At 33.0% G+C, this 16567-nt stretch overlaps 6 protein-coding genes across 6 annotated transcripts; 4 read left to right on the top strand and 2 right to left on the bottom strand.

Annotated features, from left to right (window-relative positions):
• The first annotated feature begins 911 nt into the window (after positions 1-911).
• On the top strand, positions 912-2230 carry BX664DRAFT_387715 (uncharacterized protein). Its single transcript, XM_051549401.1, has 2 exons — positions 912-1098; positions 1206-2230. Exons 1-2 carry the CDS (start codon positions 943-945, stop codon positions 2058-2060), a joined length of 1011 nt encoding a protein of 336 aa, XP_051398492.1. The 5' UTR covers positions 912-942; the 3' UTR covers positions 2061-2230.
• A 567-nt stretch (positions 2231-2797) lies between these two features.
• BX664DRAFT_238989 (Sm-like ribonucleoprotein) lies at positions 2798-3351 on the bottom strand (the record flags this gene model as incomplete). Its single annotated transcript, XM_051540206.1, has 3 exons — positions 2798-2868; positions 2940-3131; positions 3270-3351. Coding segments are annotated over 3 exons (345 nt in total), but the record flags the coding sequence as incomplete, so codon positions are not given.
• A 1369-nt stretch (positions 3352-4720) lies between these two features.
• Positions 4721-6217, top strand: BX664DRAFT_338474 (ferrochelatase). The gene is made up of 5 exons (XM_051546443.1): positions 4721-4788; positions 4843-4917; positions 4986-5248; positions 5328-5935; positions 5999-6217. The coding sequence occupies exons 2-5, from the start codon at positions 4895-4897 to the stop codon at positions 6203-6205; spliced, it is 1101 nt and encodes a 366-aa protein (XP_051398490.1). The 5' UTR covers positions 4721-4788; positions 4843-4894; the 3' UTR covers positions 6206-6217.
• Positions 6218-6308: 91 nt separating this feature from the next.
• On the bottom strand, positions 6309-9636 carry BX664DRAFT_284077 (ATPase GET3). The gene is made up of 8 exons (XM_051541621.1): positions 9469-9636; positions 9188-9394; positions 9034-9127; positions 8812-8962; positions 8647-8751; positions 8431-8569; positions 8274-8362; positions 6309-7603 (listed from the first exon to the last, which is right to left on the bottom strand). The coding sequence occupies exons 1-8, from the start codon at positions 9575-9577 to the stop codon at positions 6494-6496; spliced, it is 2004 nt and encodes a 667-aa protein (XP_051398489.1). The 5' UTR covers positions 9578-9636; the 3' UTR covers positions 6309-6493.
• Positions 9637-10439: 803 nt separating this feature from the next.
• BX664DRAFT_360860 (uncharacterized protein) lies at positions 10440-14505 on the top strand. The gene is made up of 7 exons (XM_051548200.1): positions 10440-10906; positions 10971-11186; positions 11287-11526; positions 11597-11699; positions 11789-13147; positions 13240-14226; positions 14308-14505. Exons 1-7 carry the CDS (start codon positions 10541-10543, stop codon positions 14424-14426), a joined length of 3390 nt encoding a protein of 1129 aa, XP_051398488.1. The 5' UTR covers positions 10440-10540; the 3' UTR covers positions 14427-14505.
• A 525-nt stretch (positions 14506-15030) lies between these two features.
• On the top strand, positions 15031-16344 carry BX664DRAFT_338462 (vacuolar biogenesis protein). The gene is made up of 7 exons (XM_051546442.1): positions 15031-15116; positions 15228-15354; positions 15482-15599; positions 15700-15806; positions 15857-15906; positions 16006-16101; positions 16166-16344. The coding sequence occupies exons 1-7, from the start codon at positions 15061-15063 to the stop codon at positions 16230-16232; spliced, it is 621 nt and encodes a 206-aa protein (XP_051398487.1). The 5' UTR covers positions 15031-15060; the 3' UTR covers positions 16233-16344.
• Positions 16345-16567: the final 223 nt, after the last annotated feature.

The raw sequence follows: 16567 nt of genomic DNA, 5'->3' as shown, positions 1-16567 counted from the left end.
TTATATGTGTGTTAATATGGTAAATATGCTAATCTAAACAGTTATAAAGATGATGTTTATGATGATCAATATAAAAAGAATCCACCACGATGGCGACGATTCCCGAATGTCTATGGTAGTAATAGTTCCATACAGTGATGATGATGATAGATGATCATATTGGTGTTGTACAGATTGATTGTCTAGAAAAGAAGATAAACCATATCAATGGTAAATTGGTGGTAGATGGCGCACGAGGATGATTGGACGGATGGACCCATTCCCCGGTTTTTTTTTTTCACATGATGGTTAATAAAATTGATCGCCATTTCGGTCAGAGCGCTGACGCAATGCACGTTATTATTTCTTCTTTTCTTTCAGACATCAGAGAGGAGTTGTGCTTCTACAAAAAGAAAAAAAAAAGGGGAAGATTATTCCATTGTCGCGTTTCTTTATTGCTCCTCTTTTTTTTTTTTTTTTTTTTTTTTTTTGATCTTCTTATTCTCCTTCACAACCCCTCGTATGATTTTATGAGGGAGATAGAAATCATCATCTCATTGGACTTAAATCATCTTACTCTTTAGATGATAGGGGAAGATCTGAAAAAAAACACGGTTATTTAAAAAATACATTTAGAAAATGACACATGCGCCGATGTTCAACGGCAAAAAAAAAGGGACATATGTTGTATGTGATGTTTTGTTACCCATTGATTTCCATCCAACTCCCGGTTAAACCCTTCCACCCCTTTTTCCTTTAAGATATATGTATTGACCAGCTCATGCAGAGTACCTCGAACCGGCCTATCTGATACCATTTATAAGATGTTGAAAAAAAAATTCATCAAGATCCTTTTTTCATTTCTTTTTTTTTTTTCATTTCGTATTCAAAGAAAAGTATGACGTTTCAAATAATCTATCGATTTCGGTAATTGCTAACAAAGCTCTTTTATTAAATTTTATAATGCTGATGATCGTTTCTTCTTTTCCTTTTAGTGTTCAAGTACAACATGATGATGATGATTTTAACTTTGATTCATTTTCACTATCATTACTAACAAGTCAAAATCAATATCCAACTTTTCTTGACCTGACGAAAAAACTGCAACGATATCTGAATGTAAATACAAAAAAAAAAAAAAAAAAATTCCTAATTTGGGATTCTAGGTTACCTTTTTATTTCACCGGAGTTGAACTTTTTCCCTTCTTTCCTTCTCTTTTCAATAGAATAATGTTACTTTGAATGAATACAACATTTTAGTTTGTGATAGACTCCAATCTCAATTCCTTTTATACGATGATGCTACATTAGAACTCGCCTTGAATACTTTACGACTGCAAAGACTCGATTTGTATTTATACCGCAAACAGCGACTTCATCGCCATTCATCTTCCCAAAACACTGTACCACTTATCAGACCAAAAGTAATTCGATGGGATCATACAGAACAACGAAAAGACTCAGGTATCAGTTTGGATTCACATATATTTCCATCATCAACATATTCTTCAAAGAATACAAAAATCAGCGATAAAGAAATAATCAACAATAGGCCTTCCCTGGATATGATTCTTTTGTCCGATACAGAAGATGATGATGTTCCCAGTATCAGTGATAGTGTTGATTCGTCACCATCATCATCACCATCGACTGTTGCCTCTTCTTCTCCACCATCGCCCCTGATCCAATTTTCAACTGCATCAGCAACAACAATGGAATCATTCAAGACAAGGAAACTTTCAACGTGGTCTTCTTCTACAACTCATCCTTCTCCTTCAGCACCGCCACCACCCCCTTCTTCATCTCCAGTATATCATTGCACTCATGTTAATGCCAATGGAAAATCATGTGGACAAACCTTTCAACGACCTTACGATCTTTCTCGGCATCAAACCATTCATTTGAAAAACAGACCATTTGTATACTGCCAACAGTGTGGAAAACGATTTACAAGAGTGGATGCATTGCGACGACATGAACGTGTTCAAGGTCATCATCAGTTACGAAAACAGAAACATCTTTCGTCACAACCAATATTTTGGAATAGAACAACATCAACACCAACAGTTACTTCCTTATGATACCTTTTACTTTTCTCATTTCCCTCCTATATGTATTTCTCTTTCTCTATATACATATGCTCCTTATCCCCATACCTGAACTCGTAGATTGTTGACCATCTGCCTTTTCATCACCCCTCCTATTCTGTATATTTCTCTCACTTTTTTTTTTTTTTCTTCTTGTTTGTTTTCCCTCCTCATCACCATTTCTCCCTTTGACAGTTTATCCTCCTCATTCACCCCTTAGTTTATATCTCCTCTTTATAAATAATATATCATCTTACACATGAACAATAATAATATTAATAATAAAGGTTATCAATTCATTCGTATAACCTTCTTTTCCAGCTGGATGGTTTTTTTTCTTCTTCTTTTGAATTCCATAGAGTACGTCACTATAACTATTTTGTAAGTAGAAAATTATTTCATTGACTCAATCAATCAGTTGGAGGACAATGTTGGGTTTATGGACTGTGGTGTCTCATTAATCATAATTTTTGTGGTGGTGATATGTGATGATAATAGATGCGATATATGATGTGACATGATGTGATGATAAGATGATATACTATCTGAATGCATGATGATGATGATAATAATAAAATAAGATCTTTATTGGATAGTAAACGCCATCATTCAAAACAAGTAAATAAAACACAATGAAGCACAATTAACAAAAACCTTCAGAAGATAAATCAGTCAATACGTTTATTAATAACCAAATGAAGATAATCTACCTTATTTTTAGGACTTTAACGACGTCCACCTCTTCCTCTTCCACGTCCTCGTACCATTCCGCGACCTCGTCCTCTTCCTGTTGATTCGGATCCTATATTCCAGAAAGAAAAAAAAAAGATTAGTACAAGTTGTTCAAGAGGAAAAAAAAATAGACTATTTTACCTTCTTTCTTCTTGCTTGCTCTTGCTTTTGGTGTATCATCAATCAGTAAGGTGTCCAATGGTAAGCTATCAGGTAAAATGACACAACGTATATTGTTGCCACGGATACTAAGTGTGTCCAAACTAACAGGATCTCGTTGTTTGACTGTCATCTTGACTGTTTTCAAATGTGTATTCATGCTCATATCGACACCTAAAACAAGAGATATATAATAGAATGGAATGTACCAAAATATGATGAAGATACATAAAAAAAAAGAAGAGATGATGTTAGAAACTAGTTTCATAAGACTTCGTTTGCCCCTACTTTGTCTATTCATTTTCTATTTACCAGTGATGGTCCCATGTACCACAGTGCCATTCTTTAGTTCTACTGATACGGATTCATTGTTCAGTTTCATCAAAAATCTAATATTGGATAATAAATAAAAAAAAAAAAAAGAATAAGAACTTGATCAAAATAGAAGATAATCTATGATCTGGATGTTTACAAAAGAGCAAAAGCATATGAGATCCAAAATGCGTTACCAATTTGTCAAGCTAGTCCGGTCATTATTTTATCTTTTATTCTATGTTTTCAAAAAAAAAAAAGAAATTACCTGACGAGTTTCATTGTGTATATCCTATAGTGTGGTTGTGGAAAAAGAAGAGGAAAGCAAGTGAAAGAAAGTAAAAAAGGCAAAGAAACTCAAAATAAGCGCGTTTAGAGCAAAGTTCGCAGTGGCAACGTATTCAATCCCCGCATGTATGGTTCACGGTTCTCCTCTATCAATCATCTTTTTCATTTGTTCACTATGGTAGGTTCACTGATTTCCTTTTTTTTTTTTCTTCTTCTTATTCATCAAATATTCGAACCATTGTCTTTTGCATCATAGAAACACTTGGGGTAGATATATATATATATATATACCTCTTTATACTTTTGTAATTCACTGAAAAATCAACATCATCATATCAAATTCGATATAAAGTTAGATAAAGACATTCTCTTTTACTTGTCTTAATAATAATTTATACCTTACGTCCCAATTTATAGAATAAAATTAAAAATGAAGGGTCAACTCAGTCATTCCTCATCCAACAATGATCATCATCCAACAAAATTACCATCATTGGATTCCTCTCAAAAAAGTAATCAAATATCATCTAATGTCATTTTATCACTTACCTTGCCACCTAATGTACAATGAGTGTCAAAAGATTTCATTGATTTTTTTGAAAAAATGCCTGATGAACCCCCTGACGATTTATTTTTACAGCCAAAGTTTGGCTGAGGAGTTCGAAATTTTTGGCTGTAAAATCCAAAAATCCATTCCATTTTTCATCATTGAGCAAAGCAAAATTTTTTGACTTCAAAAGTCATCATCATCACACAAAATTAGATATAAAATAGATCATTTTCTTTATTGAGTTTATAAATGATCATTGTATTTATAGAGTAAATTAAAAAATGATCATCCATATGATCATCATTATCCTCGACATTAAAATTCAAGTTTTTTTTTTATGTAGTGACTCCAACAAGAAGAAAGAATAAGAAGAGACAGAAGATCGTTTTTTGCAACTATACAGTATCAAAAAAATAGGATTTCTATTTTTATGGTGTATTCTGTTATGTTACTATCAAAGTATGGGAATACAAAAAGAAAGGTAATTCGGATAAACCCTAGTTGCCGAGTGGGATTCCTACTGAGCCATTGACCAAAATCCCCGACGATCTTTTCAGACAGTTGATGGTCTTTTTTTTTTTTCTTTCTTTCTTTTTCCTTTCAGTAACTTTTTTTTTTTTTTTTTTATTTCTATTACTGTCTCTGCTCATTCCATCATGTTACCTACTATTTTAAAACAACGTAAGAATAATAAAGTTCAAATACCTTCACAATGTCATTCTTATTCAACAAAAGATCCTTATATTAAATAGGTTGTCGATCTATCTTTCTTTCAAACACAACGCGTATGCTCTCCTCCACCAAGAAACCGTAAGTGATTCGTATGATCAAAATAATATACACAACATTATACTTACCTTGTCTTTTTTTTTTTCAAGTCCTACGGCTATTCTCTTAACTAATATGGGTGGTCCTGAAAAATTGGATGATGTTCACGATTTTCTTCTCAATCTATTCACTGATCGTGATATCATGAAACTACCATTCCAGGCAAGTCTTGCAAAATGGATTGCCAAACGAAGAACACCAAGTATTCGTGAACAATATGATTCTATTGGTGGTGGCTCTCCTATATTGAAATGGACTCGTAAGCAAGGTCAAGCTATGGAAAAGCTATTGGATGATTTGTCTCCTGAAACAGGTAAAATAATAATAATAATAATAATAATAATGATAGGATGAGTATATTGATGATATCTTTTGTTATTGGATGATATTAGCTCCTCATAAACATTATATTGCATTCCGGTATGTGGAACCATTTACACAAACAGCATTGGAAGAAATGAAAGCAGATGGGGTGAAACGTGCAGTGGTATTTACTCAATATCCTCAATATTCATGTTCAACTACAGGCAGCAGTATGAATGAATTACAACGCGGAATTGTCAAGAATGGAATGGAAAAGATACAATGGAGTGTGATTGATCGGTGGCCTACACATCCTGGATTCATCGAAGCTATGGCAACCAAAGTGGAACGTCGACTAGCTGAATACACACCTGAACAACGCAAGGATGCCATCATTCTTTTCTCTGCTCATTCTTTACCTATGGCGGTGGTCAATCGAGGTGATACATATCCTGCAGAAGTAGCATCCACCGTGGACCATGTGATGAAACGACTTGGTAATAAATATCCTTATCGATTGATTTGGCAATCTCAAGTAGGTCCTCAACCATGGCTGGGACCACAAACTTCGGATGTGATCAAGAACTATGGCAAAGCTGGAAAGAAGAATTTGGTAGTAGTACCTATTGCATTTACAAGTGATCATATTGAAACTTTATTTGAACTTGATCAAGAATATGCCAAAGAAGCTGCAGAGGTAATTATAAAAAAAAAAAAAAAAACGATGATATCTCTTTTTTAATTTATTATTATGATAAAGACGGGAATCACTGGATGGAAACGTGCTGAAGCTCTCAATGATGATCCTATTTTTACCAAAGCCATGGCCACTATTGTGAATGAACATTTAAAGTCCAATCAAATGGTTTCACCTCAATATTATCTTCGTTGTCCTGGATGTACCTTTGATAGTTGTGGTATAACAAGGGATTTCTTCAAATCATATGATCCACAACAACAACAATAGATAGTTTGTACACTTTTTTTTTTTTTTTTTTTTTTTTTTTTTTTTTTTGTTTCCTTTTGTTTTGAAAATGTCATCAACAGCAGTAATAATAATAGTAATAATAAAAAAAAATGCCGTATACTCCATAGACAATACATATTATACTCTATATATATATATGTAAACAAACAAGAAAAGATATATTCCTATCAACAATCATTTATTCTTTCCTATAATATATACGTATATACCACTACTACTAAATAAAACTATAACTACCCAAGAAATAATAATAATAAAAAAAAAGGTTTAGGATTGAGCACATTGTACACCAGGGCCACGACCGTCGTCTTCTTCATCTTCATCATGAGCATGACCACCTTGAGATCTTGAAGATTGATAAGCTTCGGCATCAGCCATAACAACATCATCAACATGTTTGTCACCAAAGTCAGGTAAAGGTTGTCTAGGAGGCAAAACGGATTCCAACTTGGCAATAGTATCAGGATCGGTCCAATTGTTGGGAGGGAATTCAATAGTAAATTTGATAAAAAGATTACCATGGTTATGATGACGATAAGTAGGCATACCTTCATTAGGGATCACCTTGACCATATCAGGATGAATAGCTTCACCAGGTAAAACAGTGACCAACAGAATACGCTCATCCAAGTGGGGTATAGCAAACTGACCACCAGCCAAAGCAGTCAACAAGTCAATCTTGGCATCATAAAAGAGATCATCTCCTTTGCGTTTGAAAGCAGGATGGGGTTTTTCATCAAGAGCAATAATGATATCACCAGGTACAACATTGGGAGCTTGATCACCTTCACCAGAGAAAGTGATTTTTTGACCATCACGCATACCTTTATCGATATGGACTTCCAAAATCTTGCGTTCATTAAGAATCTTGCGACCTTGACATTCAGTACAACGATCTTTGGGATCAATTGTTTCACCTTGGCCACCACAATCATTACAAGGTTGTTGGATTTGTTGAATCATAGGACCCATTTGGCGCATAATCAGACGGACACCTTGACCATTACAAGTCTTGCAAGTAGCTACACTGCCTTCTTTTCCACCACGACCTTCACATTTGGCACATAATACATGTTTTTGTAAAGCTAATTTTGTAGTTTTACCCTTGTATAAATCTTCCAAACTAACCTTGAGTTGATGTACCATATCTTTGCCACGACGAGGTCCAGAAGGTCTTCCACGTCCACCACCACCACCACCAAATAAGCCTCCACCAAATAGTTGAGAAAATAAATCCTCTGCATCCATACCACCCATGCCTCCTTGTCCATTTAAGCCTTCTTCACCAAACTGATCATACATTTGTCTTCGTTCACCATCTGCTAATATTTCATAGGCATGAGAGATTTCTTTAAACTTATCACCAGCATCAGGATTCTAAGAAACAAAGAAAAAAAAAGTCAGTATTTATGATTGACCTTTTTTTTTTTTTTTTTTTTTTTACCTTATCAGGATGATATTTTAAAGCTAGTTTTCTATATGCTTTCTTCAATTCACTGTCACTAGCATCGGGACTAACACCAAGGATATCATAATATTTTGTTTCTTTGACCATTATTGATTATTTAGATATAATAATAATAAAAGGGAAGAGAGTGGGGAGGAAAAAGATAAATAAAAAAAAAATAAGGGGGCGAGGTGATTGATAATAATAAAAAACTTTTATAAAATAGAAAAAAAAAGAAAAAAAAAAAATAAAAAGAAAAAAAAAATACGTGCTAAAATAAGGAAGGAGACAATCTGAGTTTCTTTTTTGTTGTAGAACTTGTGATGAAGCAACCAGTAGTTTCTATTCGGATATGATTGGTCAAGGTTCAGTCAATAAAAAGATTTGATAGGATACAAATTTAAAAAAGAGAATAAACTGGAACAAAAAGTGTCTTTTTTTTTTCTTTTTCTTTATTTCAATATTAAAACAAAAAAAAAAATAAAAAAAAAAAAAAAAAACTATCTAAGAGGGAGGATGATAGGGTTCAACTAACATTTTACTAAATTCCTTGATATCTTCAGTTCCACGTACTTCTTTAGTTAATAAAGGCATCCGTACAATATGGAAATCTTCATACAGATCATAAATTTGTTCCAAGTATTTTTGTTGCATTTTGTGTCGTACACTACAATGTTCACAATTGGTGCCTAATAATAAAATAAAAAAAAATAATATGTTAAGATATATAGAGAAACATTACCAATAATAATTTTACCATCTTTTGGAAATAATAGTTGATTGACAACAATATTGTGGGTATCAATATGGTACGATGTCAATTCTTGAATCATACGTTCCGTTTCATATAATGATAAGAATTCAGAGATACAAACACAAATAAATGTAGTAGTACTCTATATTCAAAAAAAAAAAAAAATCAATATAATTTTTTTTTTTTTGATTTTCTTGTTTAAAAAAAAAAATTACTTACAGGATCCTTGAATTGATTATTGACTTCAGTAATCACAGATCGCATTTCTTCCAATTTTGAAAACATATCTTCTTGATTTGCATTCATTCCCATCATCCCAGATACCTATATAGAATATAAATCAATCATTCTGTCACTTCCATATATATATCTATTTCTACTTACTTGTTGGAACATTGGACCAAATCTACCACTAAGTCCGCTGATCTTTGCCAAAGCCTTTTCTAACACAGTAGGGAAAGATAAGAATCGAAGGGTATGTCCAGTAGGTGCGGTATCAAATACCACAACGGAATATGACATGGTTTTTACTTGTCTAAAGTAATATCATATAACTATCAGTATATATATATATATATTTATTATTTATCATATTTTAGAACTTACTTCATCACTTCAGCAAAACCCATAGCTTCATCTACACCAGGAATAGCATATGCCAAATCTTGTACCATACTTCCCATAGCATTACCTTGATCAGCTATATATTATATATAATATATGAATATACATCATGATATTCTTTATTCTTAATACTTACATTGTTCAATCATTTCTTGAATACTTGAAGTGGGATCAATTTCCATTGCATAAAGGTTTTCAAAGCCATTAACCAAAGTAGCTTCTTTAGAAAACTTTTGACCAAACGCGTCGGATAAATTGTGGGCAGGATCAGTGGAGATTAGTAAGACAGATTCTCGTACTTTGGAAAGTTGCACAGCTAAGGAACAAGATGTTGTTGTTTTACCTAAAAGGTTCATAATAATAATAAATAAAACCTTTTCATCTTTTTTTTTTTTTTATTTTTGTTTCTGTACTTACCGACACCACCTTTTCCACCAACAAAGATCCAATGAAGAGAGTCTTGATCAAGAACATTTTTTAATGTAGGGTCAAGAGGTTGAAAATCATCATCAGAAAAGTCAGACATAATAGTTTAAAAGGATGATGGAAGGTAAAGGAAGAAAAAAGAAAGAAAGAAAAAATAAGGTCCGTCGAGCGATAGACAAGTCAAAAAAAAAAAAAAAAAAAAATAGAAAAAGGGGTGGGAGGGAAGAGAAAGCAAGTCCTTTTCGGTTAAAATATCCACCGTAGTATGGCACAGCGGGGTTAAAGACACGAGTGTGGAACAAAGCCAATAAGGATGCATAAAAGTAGTAAAGGAAAACAAAAGAAAAGAATACAATGACCTAAAATAACCGCCTCGGTAGTAAAAATAATAATAATAATAATAAACATTGACAGTCAATGGGAATCAAGCATATGATATATCATTTATCATCATCATCATTATTATTATAATATGAAATAAAAAGAAAGAGAATAATAAAAGATCTTTTCTCTAGAATCGCGTTTGAAATCAAAAGACAAGGAAAGAAAAAAAATCTTTGATAAGTGACAGCCTCTGCTGAAATCTTATTCCTTATGTTTCGAAATTTTTTTACACCATGGATAGCCCGAGCCTCTTTTTTTTTTGTTTTTTTTTTTTCTTAAAAAAATGTTTTCAAACCAGAAACCAGATTTTCCATTTCTTTCTCCACTCCTTTACATTTTTACATTCCCATATACGACACCAAAAAAGTCGATTGTTTTTTGAACGACATATATTCCACCTTTTATTATTATCACTATAGACCATTTTTATTTTTATTTTTTTTTTTTAAAAAAAAAACTAAGTACCAACTAATATCAAATCATCACTACGATATATACGATCTAAGCATAAATACATAACAACAAATTTATTTATTTTTATTTATTTTCTCTTGTAAATTATTATTCAACAAGAGAAAAACAATAATAGCAACAACAAAAAAAAAAAAAAAATCAATCAGTCTATTAATATCTACGACTACAAATTACAAAAAAAAAAGTCTAAACTAGAAGATACCAAATGGACGAAGTAACAACCAGAATAATTACACCACCATCAGTATCACCAACAGCAACAACAACAACAACAACAACCAATACACCAACAGCTTTGTCCTTTTGTTATGCCCCTTGTGCATCCCAACAATATGACCTGTGTAGAAAAGAAGAAGAACATACACACATGTTAACCGAACTTCGGGATACCTGTCAAAAAATCATGAATTCCACCAAATCAGATATTGTAGTCACCACTAATGATAAACCTACTCTTGCCACCAAACATGCTCTTGTTGATACGCCTACCGATTATAACTTGACTTTGACTGGTCCACTTCATTCCCTTGCATCTGCACGAAGCCAATTGTTATTACATTGTCCTATCAAAGTAAGGAAAAAAAAAAAAAGATCAATAGATTCTAAAAATCATTCATTTCTTTTTTTTTGAATAGATCGAATTAAACTTACCCGTACCTTCAGCTGAATGTCCTAGTCAAGATCAATGTGATGTTATTGCCAAAGAAACCAATACTACTATACATATCAATCCTCCAGAACCACATAGATCTTGTTTTGCGTCTGATCATACTTCTTCTTTGATCATTACTGGTGTTCCGGAAGATGCTGAAAAATGCCGTGTGCGACTTTTAGTCCTACTGGACGAAAATGTAAGTCCAACAAAAAAAAAAAAAAAAAATTAGATCTCCGTCTTCTCATCTTTTTTTTTTTTTTCTCTTTTTCTTTTCTTATTTTCTTTCGTTTCACTAGGCTGGTTTACGTTCTGATGTAGTTCGTATGCCTTTAAAGTTTCAATACTTGATTGGTGGACGAAAAAGAACAGGTTTACATCCTATTATTGAAGAAACTTGTACAAACATTTATTTTCCCTCTCCTTTTGCTGCTGCTACTGTGGGTGAAGACGAAGATGATTCTGCTATTTATATCACTGGGGAAGCTGCCAATGTTGCTCGTGTGAAGGATATGTTAAACAAGTTAGCCTCTCAAAAGGTAATTATATATTATCATTATTATTATATATAATTTATATATTTAACTTTCTTTTTCAACATATTTATAGGCAAAATCTATGTATCACAAATCTGTCAAAATGGTTGCTCAAAAATTGGATTGGATGTTATTACACCGCAAGGATGAAGTCCGTAAAATTATGCATGATAATGGTAAGATTAAATTATATAATATATATATAAATAGAAAAAACGAATTGATTTTTTATTTTTTTTTTTTATTATTATTAAAAAAAAAAAAGGTTCATTTGTTGGATTTCCTCCTCTTGGATCTGGTGATGATAGTATCTCTGTTTATGCTGAAAATAGAGTCAATGCTGAAAGAACTCTAAGAGCTATCAATTTTGTGGCCTGTAGCATTTATGAAGCCATCTTTTACTTCAATGATCATGATGGAATTATTTATAATGGTGGTGCATCTCATTCATTCTTTGATTCTATGTCCAATTTGGGTGGTATGGTATCACAACTTTCTCAAGTTTCTGGTGCTCAAGTCATATACAAAACTGAACCTGGTTGTATTGAAGTAATGGGAACTGAACGTGCTATCCGAAATGTATATCAACGTCTACAAGAAATGGCATTTTTGAAACCTTTCCACCAAGGTACTATCTTCCGAGTCGAATCAGCAAATGAACAACGTGATTTTATTAGTGGCAAGAAAAATGGCAAAATTAACAAGATTATGAAAACATCAGGTGCCAAGATTAGATTCTTACCATTGGCAAGTGATTATAATTTCGTTATCGAAGTGGATAGTACTAGTTTTACTAAGGCTTTGGATGGATTGACTTTGTTACAAGAAGAATTACCTGCTGAAATCTCCTTCTTTGTACCTGAAGCTTATCATAAACGAATCATTGGTGTTGGTGGAAAAAACATTCAACGTATTATGAAGAAATATGGTGTCTATGTCAAGTTTTCTAATACTGAAGAATTTGCCTCACTTGGTGGTTATTATGACAATGAAGACAATGTGGTGGCAAGAACACCGATGAAGAATCAAATTAATCTTGACAACTTACGACATGCTGTCATGGAATTAATTCACCCCAAGGATCGTGATTATGTCTCTCGTACTGTGCCCATTCCCTTCAGATTACAACGTATTCTAGCTCATGATCAAAGTGTCTTTTTTACCGAGGAAATTGGCAAGAAAACAAATACACGTATCTTATGGCCTGACTGTGAATTGGCAACTGATGAAGTAATTTTGGTTGGTCCTGAAGCTCAAATAGATATGGCTATGAGTATGGTACAATCTGTTGTTCCTCGTGATTATGAATTACGTGCTCCTCGTACTGAAGCTTTGACCTCCTTGTTGGAATCTGACGAATTCAAACGTGTAGTCATTATGCGTTTACAACAAGAATTTGCTGTTACTCTTGGTTCGTACCCTGATCGTTACTGTGCTGATGATATTTTATTAGTTCTACACAATACTACCATGGATACATTTGTTGCCTCTTTGGATGTGGTTACTTCTTATCTCAAGTCGAAAAATATTTCCTTCTATGAACAAAAAATTCCTCCTTTGATGATGGCTCCCAAACCTCCTGTTATCAACCGATATTCAAAAGAAGCTTCATCTTTACTTCCGGGTAAATATATATATACACATACTATTAATGAATTTAAATGATTCACTATTTTTCTTTTTTTTTTTTTTTTTTTTTTTTTTTTTTTTTTTTAGATGTGCCAATGATGGGTAGATTTGCTCCCGAAACTCCAAAAACAACCCTACCACTCATGACTCCAACATCTTCCATGTTACCACCTCATTCGACTCCATCTATGGGATATTCTTTGTCACCGTTTGCACCACCTCCTACTGAAAGTAGTCCATCTACAGCCCCTAGTATTCCAGCTTCAACAACAACAGCAACATCATCAGTGTCGTCATCAAATCCTTTGGAAACAACTTGGAAGACCCCTAGTCAGACACTATCTGAAAACAACCTTCGAGCTATCTTTGATGCACCAATGGGTTTGACGGAACAAGAAAAGGTAGTATTAGCAAATTATCGGTATCAGCGTATGGGTATGCCATTGGGTGGTTCTAGTTTTGGATTTGGTGCAGGCTCACCAGGAACTACTTCACATCAACAAGGTACTTCTGGTCCTACCACTGATATTTGGTCAACATCAGCTACTCAACAAAAACAACAACAACAGCAACCACCTCAAATTCAACAGCAACAACAACAACAACAACAACAACAGCAGCAGCAACAACAGCAACAACAGCAACAACAACGTCCATATGGTCATAGTCCACCTAGTCTTCGTCCTCTGAGTGGTGGTGTATTTGGAGAAACGACAATGTCATCCTTTTTGAATCCCAACTACCCTTCTATGATGGGAGAAACACCACGTTATCATCAAAGCTTTAATCCATATGGCGATGATACTCACGGTCAGAAACATACACTGAAATCCAGCAAATCAATGCCTGAGCCTCTATTGGAATCACATTTTCATCAACAACAACAACAACAACAGCAGCAACAACAGCAACAACAGCAACAACAACATACCTCACCCTCACATCACCCACTAACATCATTCCATACTGGTACATCTGGATTTCCTGGAGGTCTTGGGTACCCTTTGTCATCTACGAATCGAACAAGGTCACCGTCGTCAAATACTGGATTATTCGCCAATGGAAGCAGTAAAGGTAAAAATAATAATAATAATAAAAAGAAAGTAAAAGGAAAAAAAATGGGTTGGTTGACGTTATTTTTTTTTTTTTTATCAGAATTTGTAGTTCAAAGTCTTTTGGAAAATATATCACTTGTAGATAAAAGCAATGATAGTACTGGTGATGATCATCAACAACAAAGTAACCGTCCTCCTCCTGGTATGGATTTACATTAATTTCCTTCCATCTTGTCCCCTTTAGTCAATAGTATTAGTATCTAGTTGTAGTTATCTCACTTTTTTTTTTTTCTTCTTTTTCTTGTTTATTTTTTTTTTAATATAGTAGTTTAGTCATTACATTCCTTATTCTACCTTATTCTGTTTTATATATTTCTTTTAATAAATTTATTTTATTTATACATATCAATATCTTGTCAAATTGAAATGTGTTTCTTTCTTGATTTATAACAAATTTGGATCATGGTTTGCAATATTGACTTGGAACGATGATCTGCATATTGACTTGGATGAATGATTTGAATGATGATCTAAATGATGTTAAATCCTATGATAAGTATAATACCGATATTTAACACGTATGATGGTGATGACTCGTTTAATGATATCTATTGATATGATGATTATCCATTATGATAACATTAGTTCGTTAGATGTTAGTTTCAATATTGATATCTCGATTATGCTTGTTGCGTGAAAATTCAATAGAGAATAAACTTTATCCTCCGTCTTGCTCTAAGGCTCATGTGATGAGGCACTTCAGGGTAATTTTTTTTTTCTTTTATTTTTTTTTTTTTCCCTTTCCCTTTTTCTTTTTCTTTTTGTTTTCCTTTAAATATCAGAATATCTAAATATGTCGGCTGGAAGAAAAAAGGTGTTACTGAAAGTGATTATATTAGGTGATAGTGGGTAAGAACAAAAAGAAAAAAATAAAATAAAATAATATGATAACAGGCAATTGCATAAAATGATACTTATTTCTTTATCTTTTTTTTTTTTTTTTCCTTTCAAAATCGAAAGAGTTGGAAAGACTTCTTTGATGAATCAGTATGTGAATAAAAAATTTAGCAGTCAATACAAAGCTACCATTGGTGCTGATTTCTTAACAAAGGAAGTGATGGTTGATGACAAACTAGTGACTATGCAGGTAAAACAACTCTTGTTTCGGTCTATATGAATGAACACATATAGACAACAGCCTCGTCAACATCTTTACTCACTGTTTCATATACACCTCTTCTTTATATATATATGTATCTGTTTTCTCTATGAAGATATGGGATACAGCTGGTCAAGAAAGATTCCAATCACTAGGTGTTGCGTTTTATCGTGGTGCGGATTGTTGTGTCTTGGCTTATGATGTGAATAATGGCAAAACATTTGAACATATTGGTAATCTTCGATATATATATATATATATATATATATATGTGTGTGTTTATGCAGCGAAACCATATACTAAAAAACTTACTTTATTTGTGAATAATGATAGATCAATGGCGTGATGAATTTCTCGTACAAGCATCCCCTCGGGACCCTGATGAATTCCCATTTGTTTTATTGGGTAACAAGATTGACGTGGAAGAATCAAAAAGAGCTGTAAGATAAAAACAAAAACTTAGGGATGATAACTTATCGTATGTTTTTAGGTATCTTCCAAGCGTGCCATGGCATGGTGTCAATCTAAAGGGAATGCCCCGTAAGTTTCAAATCATGGATGGATTCACCTTCAACTTTTTTTTTTTTTTTTTTGTTATCATGAAAATCATCTGATATATATTTCTTTTTAACACTCTAGATATTTTGAAACTTCAGCCAAAGAAGCGATCAATGTTGATCAAGCATTTCAAACCATAGCAAGGAATGCCCTTTCTCGTGAAACAGATGTTGATATGTAAGTGGATGAATGATTTATGACAGTTAGGTTTATTAAATCGATGATTTCTCATGTTTATTAGTGATTTCCCTGACACCATCAATATCCCTAGTGGTAGTCAATCTCATGAACCTGGTTGTGCATGTTAATAGTTAGTATCTTCTCTCTGTTTTTACTCGTTTATTGCCCTTCTTATAGTTTGATTCCCACTTTTTAGTACTTTGGAAAATAAAGTTTCTTTTTTTTTTTTGTATCAAAATATTTCAAAAGTCCAGCTTTTTTGAAGTGCGCCTTTTTTTTTTCTTTTTTTTTTTTTTTTTTTTTTTTTCTTTTTTTTCCTTTTTCTTTTTTTTGTCACTTGAATTTTTTTTTCTTTTTTCAATAGTTATTTTGTTAGAACATTCCTTTATATTTAATTGACTATCATGTCTGACAACGATAATTCACAACAGTCAGTATCGCCACCTGCTCTACTACTTGATCT

Source organism: Halteromyces radiatus (assembly GCF_025201355.1).
Source record: "Halteromyces radiatus strain CBS 162.75 chromosome Unknown BX664scaffold_6, whole genome shotgun sequence".
NCBI lineage: Eukaryota > Fungi > Mucoromycota > Mucoromycetes > Mucorales > Cunninghamellaceae > Halteromyces > Halteromyces radiatus.
Note: the sequence above shows the minus strand (reverse complement) of the source record. Positions and strands in the feature narration are given on the sequence as shown.

Coding starts and splice junctions, on each gene's coding strand:
- BX664DRAFT_284077 (XM_051541621.1), bottom strand. CDS start 9,577: ATGTCTGACTTTTCTGATGATGATTTTCAACCTCTTGACCCTACATTA. Junction 8,752..8,811: donor TTGGTCCAATGTTCCAACAA/GTAAGTAGAAAT, acceptor TATTCTATATAG/GTATCTGGGATGATGGGAAT. Junction 8,363..8,430: donor ACTATTATTTCCAAAAGATG/GTAAAATTATTA, acceptor TTTTATTATTAG/GCACCAATTGTGAACATTGT.
- BX664DRAFT_360860 (XM_051548200.1), top strand. CDS start 10,541: ATGGACGAAGTAACAACCAGAATAATTACACCACCATCAGTATCACCA. Junction 11,700..11,788: donor TAAAATTATGCATGATAATG/GTAAGATTAAAT, acceptor AAAAAAAAAAAG/GTTCATTTGTTGGATTTCCT. Junction 13,148..13,239: donor AGCTTCATCTTTACTTCCGG/GTAAATATATAT, acceptor TTTTTTTTTTAG/ATGTGCCAATGATGGGTAGA.
- BX664DRAFT_387715 (XM_051549401.1), top strand. CDS start 943: ATGCTGATGATCGTTTCTTCTTTTCCTTTTAGTGTTCAAGTACAACAT. Junction 1,099..1,205: donor AACTGCAACGATATCTGAAT/GTAAATACAAAA, acceptor TCTTTTCAATAG/AATAATGTTACTTTGAATGA.
- BX664DRAFT_338474 (XM_051546443.1), top strand. CDS start 4,895: ATGCTCTCCTCCACCAAGAAACC. Junction 4,918..4,985: donor CTCTCCTCCACCAAGAAACC/GTAAGTGATTCG, acceptor TTTTTTTTCAAG/TCCTACGGCTATTCTCTTAA. Junction 5,936..5,998: donor ATGCCAAAGAAGCTGCAGAG/GTAATTATAAAA, acceptor ATTATGATAAAG/ACGGGAATCACTGGATGGAA.
- BX664DRAFT_338462 (XM_051546442.1), top strand. CDS start 15,061: ATGTCGGCTGGAAGAAAAAAGGTGTTACTGAAAGTGATTATATTAGGT. Junction 15,117..15,227: donor ATTATATTAGGTGATAGTGG/GTAAGAACAAAA, acceptor CAAAATCGAAAG/AGTTGGAAAGACTTCTTTGA. Junction 16,102..16,165: donor CGTGAAACAGATGTTGATAT/GTAAGTGGATGA, acceptor CATGTTTATTAG/TGATTTCCCTGACACCATCA.